The sequence below is a fragment of the Gymnodraco acuticeps genome, unplaced genomic scaffold (genome assembly GCF_902827175.1).
Source record: "Gymnodraco acuticeps unplaced genomic scaffold, fGymAcu1.1, whole genome shotgun sequence".
NCBI classification, from domain to species: Eukaryota; Metazoa; Chordata; class Actinopteri; order Perciformes; family Bathydraconidae; genus Gymnodraco; species Gymnodraco acuticeps.
This window is the reverse complement of record NW_022990295.1, coordinates 5,672,219-5,679,737: the sequence shown is the minus strand read 5'-3', so window position 1 is coordinate 5,679,737 and position 7,519 is coordinate 5,672,219. Positions and strand designations below refer to the sequence as shown.

General features: G+C 38.2%; 1 protein-coding gene across 7 annotated transcripts in view; it reads left to right on the top strand.

Moving 5' to 3' along the window:
• The first annotated feature begins 2,016 nt into the window (after window positions 1-2,016).
• The window catches only part of esrrb (estrogen-related receptor beta), a 44,844-nt gene continuing 39,341 nt past the window's right edge, over window positions 2,017-7,519 (top strand). For 3 of the 7 annotated variants that reach the window (XM_034221904.1, XM_034221902.1, XM_034221901.1), the window contains exon 1: window positions 5,182-5,592. In XM_034221904.1, coding sequence (XP_034077795.1) covers window positions 5,543-5,592 — 50 coding nt within the window. In that variant the 5' untranslated portion in view covers window positions 5,182-5,542. Of the gene's footprint in view, window positions 2,100-3,989; window positions 4,036-5,181; window positions 5,593-7,519 lie in introns of those variants that run through there. The other 4 variants (XM_034221907.1, XM_034221905.1, XM_034221906.1 and 1 more) reach the window with 4 other exon arrangements.

Below are 7,519 nucleotides of genomic sequence, written 5' to 3'. Positions count from 1 at the left end.
ATAACATGTCAGAAAATACTGTTGTCACAATGTCTTCCAAAACCACAAATTGACGTCCTGTTTGGAATGATACAAAGCAAAGAAAGCCAACAAAATTAAATGTTGGATTAAAAGGCGAATCAATAATTTAAACAGTTTCACATTAACCATTATAAAAACCTTTGTTATATAAACTGAATAAAAGATTGTACGACTTCATAAAATCAATCTTCTTTTTATTAGGAATGATAGATCCTGGCGATATCTCAATGACAATACATATTACAGCCATCTATCTTGTGGCTCCTACTTTAAATTTGGATTGTTTATGTTGGCTAATAAAAAAATAAAAAAATAAAACCACACATGAATTCATAAATTAAGCGATATTCTGCTTCACAGTCTGGATGATCTGTCTATGGGTGGTTGAGAGCCGCTCACTGGTAGTTAATATGCCTAACAGAGGGAACTGAACAGGACCGCTGTTGTCATTCCTTAGTGCTGAAGCGCTGTGCCATTACATTTATAGATTTTCTCTTTGATGGGATAATTTGGTCTTTATATCTCTCACAAATGAAGTGATCCTCAGTGCTCCTTGCACAGCTCAATGTGCAGGTCCCATTTTCAAATACAGTTAATTGCATTCGAAAAGAATCAATGATACTTTCACGGTGACAATATCATTCTTTTAATGTCACTTAATTTCCTCAGCGAAATGATTACATCAATAGCCTGGAACCCATTTCTATCTTTCAGCATGAATTAATCTATTAAGGACAATAATTACACGTTTGTAATGGATAGGTTTTTGTGCTCAGAAGTAAATGCAGTCGAGTCTCCATTGTGCGCCTGGTTGTTGGCACTATCCTGACTGTCATTCAGTTTATGAATTACACTATCACCCTGGGAAAATAAATAAATAAAGGGTACCTCTGCTGCAGCTCCATGGTGGCCTTGTTGTGAGATAGCCCTCCCTCTAGTGGAGATGATAGAGTTGGTTAGTGCTGTCAGCTGGCTTCATGCTCTGCTCCACAGCTGAGGCAGTCAGGCAGTGATGAATAATGTAAAACGTGTGGAGGAAAAACCTTTCATGAGACAGGGAAATATAAAAAAAAACGATATCAATCATTTCATAGAGAAATAAAAAATCACAATTCAAATCAAAACGATACAGAGGTTGTACAGTTAGATATACTGAATTGGAAAATGTATTTTACATATTGATGTTTCTGGTATATATTGAGTTTTGATATAATACTGACGGTGGGTGGGAACCAAAAAATAGGACTCGAGGACCACATGCAGTCATGGGGTACTATGTGGGCTAGTGGTAATTAGCTTACATTTACTATAATGTATGCATTGTTCTTTCAAATTGTGGCCTTCACAGTTTGAACCTACAAAACATTTTCATACCAAACTACACTGAAAAACATACATATTTATATCCACCCCCCATAGAAGAGTTTGTGAATACATGTGATACAGCTGTGATCCCTGCAACAGACACTGCTATTATCCTCTTATTTATTCATCAATAGGAGAGAGAAAAACGACTGCTGTGGTGTTCAACCTTTTAACGTTTGCTGTCATCTGACTTTTGCTCAGGTGAAAATGTATCCAGCCCACCACAGGGGTTATGAGTACTAGAGAGGCGAAATATACACATTTGACATAATTCAAAACTTGAATTAGCTGTTTGGGAACTATACCAAGTGACTAAAATGACTTTTCCTTACCTGCTGGGTGCAAAGGAATTCACGAAACGGTGAAATACAATTAAAACGGTCAATATTATCAAAATTCTGCGGTGTTTTTTTAACTTCTACAATAGTACAAAAAGTGGGAGTTGAACTCACTAGACAATCAGGCGGAACGGTTACATTTCCTTGTTCTCTGAATCACATTTGACCCCGCTCACCCCGGGGCTGCAGCCGGTGAAGGTGTTTGTTTAGCCACAGGGTGCGCGCCGGAGGAGGGGTTGATAGTGAAGCTGCGGTGTGTGACAGTTACACGGAGCGCTCAGACACGCAGAGACAAACCACCAGCACAACCACAACCTGGAGCCACGGTGCGCAGTGCTCAGCCGGGGAGGTGACAACATGACTTGTCCGAGTAAGGTACACTATACATTCATCAACGTTTATTTTCCTGTTTCACATTCGCACCACAGCGTTTTGTTTTTTCCCAGTTCTGAGTAGTTTTTTAATTAAAAGAGAGTAAACATGTGTATGCATTTTAAATGTTAGCATCGACGCACCTGTAGCTAAATTACATTAGTGTGCACGCGGGTTAGCTCTAATTGAAACGTGTGTAGTCCGCACACTGTACCTTTTCCTCTGGGAATGGTGACTGAGTTACGTTATTGATTTTACCATTACAGTATGCATGAAAAGGTTACATATGGAGACTTTGCGAGGCCTAGCTGTCTGTTTATTTCCAGAGAAATTTGGAGGTACAGTGTTAAATGCAAACCATTATCAATGCAGATTTATATACTAGTTTTTGCAAATGTATTTGTATACATGCTAATTTATATTATGTAGTATTATGCCCTGTCTCACAGCAGAAACGAGTTAATATCCACAGACTTTAATGACTTACTTCTGTATAAAAAACTAAATAAAGTCATTATTAATTTGTGACATTATCAAATTACATTAGCTGGCAAGACTGCTTAGAGTTACTTTATTTTCTAATGTTACCTATTGTCAAGTAAATCTGACAAAGCGAATTTACTGTTTACCTTTTGCACCTTATATCTACATGTAATACAACATATATACACAAGCAAGCATGAGCTAAACAGTGAATACATGCAGATATCTCAGATTTTATAAAAATGATTACAAAAAATGGAAGTCAAAATCATTTAAACTAAAAAAATAAATATTTAGATGATCAACTCTGCTCCTGGTTGTCGTACTGCACTAACTTTGTCATGCCATGTGGGATGGAGTGTGTGCCTAGTGCAGCTCTATTCTTTATGTGTATCAGATCCCTTCTTGTCAAATCAACTGTCACATGCCATGACTTTTTTTTCATAACAGCTGATAAGAGGCAACGATAGCAGCAGCAGGGCTTTCATAGCTCACACTGCGTGACAAAAGTCAGTGTGGTGTCAGTGCAAGGCTTGGGAGGCCAGAGGAAAATATGCAGAAATATGATTTATCAAGTGAAGGCTTTTATCAAGTGAAGGCTTTTATCAACTTGAAAGACAAACACAGGATAGATGCCAGGATAATGTTGCTGTCAGTCATAAGAAAGGACCACCTCTTTTGAGTAGTTACTAAGTCTCTCGATTTAAAATGTTGCAGGATCAGCTATTTGCTCTACTAGAATGATGTTGTGTTCTAGTGATTTGACTCAAAATCAAGGATGTTATGACAGTTTTGGTGGCATGCAATATATACAGATAGTTTTTACAATCCAAAAGAGATGGATTAGAATGCCACAACTTTTAAAATGATAGTTTTAGTTGATCATTGTGTATCTTGTTTGTGCTTTGTGAGGAGAACAGTTATTTTCATTTTGTTCTTTTCATTATAAGCACATTGTCTTATTGAAGAACAGTTTGATGGTGATTGTATTCCTCTTTAAGGAACTAAACTGACAGGTGTTTGATTTGGCATCAATCTTAATTGGGTTTTCATTTATTTAGTCATTTGTTTTTGTTACAAAAAGAGAGCAGATGCTGTGTGATCTGTGCCACTATGGAGGCACTCTTGCTGCACATCAATAGGCCTGTGATGATCAATAGGGATTGCGTGTTATTTTTGCATTGATTATAGAAACGTGAGCCGATGAATGGAACTGGATTCCTCTCCAAGGGTTACACTGGTCCTGTTCAAGAGAGACAACGCAGCAGAACGACCTAACACACCTTTTCGCATGAATCTGCTGGTAGATCTCGACTCCTCCTCACTCACTCTGAGGGAGCTGAGGACTGTTGTCAGACACCTCGTGAGTTCTTGAGAAGTGCTGCTTCTTTTCTGCTTGACTCATCCAAGTGTCAGCCATTGCCGGACTGCTCATTTCTCCCAAAAAGATGCCATGGTAAGCTCTGCTCTTATAAAGTGGGGATACAGTAACATGGAGACCCTCACCGACTGTGAAATGGTATCTGCATTCTCTGCATTCTTACGGAGCTTGATCAACAGTGAAACACAGGCGCTCCTAAAGCTGGGGTTAGAGAAGACAGAGCTGGATTTTCCGCTGCGTTAGAAGTTGATGGGCTTCCAGAATATGAGTTATGGCTTGAGATCATCTCTCACAGGCGGTGAAAGGTTTCACAATGGTACCTCACATGTAACACTCGCAAATGGAGCTAGCGACACAGCTCAATAAATACATTTACTGTCCTTAGTGGGTTGAAAGCTATTGCTTTATGAAAGTGAAGTGCAGATGCACTCCACTGCTGGAGCTTCTATGCTGTGGTTTAGGCAGCTGTCAGCTTTGACTTTATTATGTGTTGTATAACAGTACAGCCTACTTTTAAAATCTTACAAAATACACGAAAACAATTTTTTTTATTAAGTTGAGACATCATAGCTGCTTGTTAAAGTGTTCTGTTGTTGTCGAGTGAAGTCATTGTGCTTTGGCTTTCTTTTTGCCTTTGTGTGATCTCATCGTAATGAATATTATAATTATATATAATTGATGGCATACTGTATAAAGAAATATGGACACTGAGAAAAAATGTTTGTCATTTCAAATTCATCAAATATGAATTACAAAAAAATGGATGCTTTACTATAAAATACAATAATTGTTGAAATTGTACGAGTACAATACAGAAAGAAAGCTTTTTCTATTAGATATTCCACAAATGCTTGGTGCATGCACTGACCCAGACTTCTATTGAACATCTCCATTCATATTTCAATGTGAGTATAGGACATCCAGAATTTTTTACTAAATTCAGATAAAAACGTTGCATGTTTACTTTGCGTCTCTGTTGTGTGATCGGTTGTCTATGTGTGTGTTGTATCTGAGCAGAGCGGAGTGTGTGTGAGTGAGCGTTTGGATCCCTCCTCCCCAGTGCTCCGCCTGCCCCTCTGTCGCTTTAAGTCCTGCCCCTCGGAGCCAGCCAACAGCAGCTGTTCCATATTCATCAAGCCCTTGAGTCTTAAAGAGCCCTATCCCGAGCAGGCAAAGAGTCATTCCCCTCGCTCGCGCTCTCATGCTCTCTCCATCTTAGCGCTCATCCCGCTGCTGCCTGCGCTTCTCTCTCTGTCTCACCCCCCTTTACCTCTCCGTCTATCTGTCCCTCCCCCTGCACACGCTCTCCCTCTCTCTCTTTCTGACACACACTTTCACTTACATACACTCAGACACACTCTCTCTACAACACATATATACATAATCACGCACTCACTCCACACACATGCTCACGCACACACGCCGCTCCAACATACCTGTGCAGGCTGGGGGGAGCGTGCTGGAGGGGGCTTTTCTGCAGCGTTGTCTCTGAGGGTGCTGTGCCATCATTTGGGGAAGAAGCGGGTCTCAATTGTTTTCTCTTTCCTCTTCCTCTCATTCCTGGAATGCTAAAACTGGACTGATGGACATTTCAGAACTTTGCCTTCCCGACCCTCTCAGCTATCATAACCAGTAGGTGCACCTTCTTTCCTTCCTTCACTTTTAACCTCTTTGTTGTAATGCAGTTTTTATTTATTTTCTGTCTTTTTTAACTTCTCATTTGTAACAGTGCCTGCTCTAGTTTTGTTTCCTAAACCCCACCAGTTTCAGCCCTGAACTTTTTCCTTTCTTTAGCAGTGATTTAGTTGTTCCTGAATTCCTTCTTCTTGCTGTATTCCCTTTCATTTCTACTCACACTCTTAAAAATGCACTTTCTCTTGTTCATTGTTTTAAGGGCTCCTAAATCATGTAGGACTTGACAGTGTAGAGCAACAGGGCAGGTGCGCAGTGTATGTGTGTGTGCGAGTGTGTAGATTTATTGTGTGAGCACATCATGTATGCCAGTCTTTATAAATGTCACCCCGAGCATCGCTGATTGATTTAGCGTGCCCTTCAGCAAATTGTGTGTTTTCTTCCTAAAGAATTTGGGGTACCTGTCCGGTTGGGTTAGGAGGTTGTTTGCTGATGGCTTTGTTCCTGCATCAGGCCGCCCAGTGGGAGTAATATTTTAAGGACATGCGATTAACGTGAAGCCGTGGAATCGGCGAGGATAAATTACACAGTTTAATATTTGTTGCCAGAGAAAGAAATGAAAGGACCCTTTAACCTCAGCGTGTCCCAGTCAGCGGCACGAGGCGCGCTGCGTGTGGACTGCTCCTGCTGGGACAGCTCCTTCACACTCTTAACTTTGCAAATCCCTCCATAGCTTACATTTTAAACAAAGTCAATCTCAAGCTAGGGAACATATTTATTTGTCAATTTAAAAAAATGTCATGGTACGAATTTAATGAAATAACTTCAACATATCCCTGTTAATGTCTCAACCAAATTCAGGCATTAGGTGTGTGTTGAGATTTGTTAAGATTAATAGATAATGTAATCTATCGTTTTTACATGATATACAATGTTTGATAGATATTATTGATGAAGTAGCATATGTGCAAAAGTGGGGTATTGTGGAAGACCAATCAGATGTTTAAAGACGTTTAATTCACAGTTTCCTTTTAACTGAGCATATTGAGACAATTTACATTTCATTCGGTTTCTTGTCAGTTGTCCTAAACATTTCAGCTTACATTCTTAAATTCAGTATTTTGTAACTGATCTTTTAATGTATTGAACATGATTTATTGATATCATGATTGAGGAGTTTAGTCTTTTTAAATGATATGTTAAAGAAATGAAAATATTGAAAATAATGTGTAAATGTAAAGTAAAAAGACACATTGCTTCACTTGACCTATTTGTTCACTGGAGTTTTTTGGACTTTAAGTCAAGTAGTTATTTAAAAAAGATTATCTTAAACATACATTAAATAATTGCCTTGGTTTTTCCTCTAAAACTAATTATTTCAACGTATTGCTACACCTTTTAAAAATGACACCAACAGCAGTAACAGATTTGTATCAAATATTGAAGTGTATTTATATTTGTATTGTAGCTTTCCCTGCATGTATTTCCTAAATTGGAAAGCAAAACTAATATTAATATTTGAAAGCAGGTCTTCACAACACCCCACAATACAATATTTTTTTATTTTCAATAAATGATGATCCTGAAATCTGAGGAGGTTTTCATTTTCAAATATTATTTCTACAAATGCACTTCCCAACACATTTGGATCATATTCATTGCAACAAGGAGAAACCATATCAAAACTAAACCTTAATACATCAAAAAAAGTATTCAATCATGTTGGAAATAATTAGTTTAGAATGTTTTTAGTATCAGTGACTTTAATTGACCTTATCTCTTTTTTAGGTTATCAGACACAATTAAGAAATGTGTTTCAATTGACTCTTAATTGTTATAGTCAATTGATCAAATTTAAAACAATAAGTCCCTTCATTTGAACACGCTAGCACGTGCAATTCATCTTTACATTTAATTTGTTTTCTTC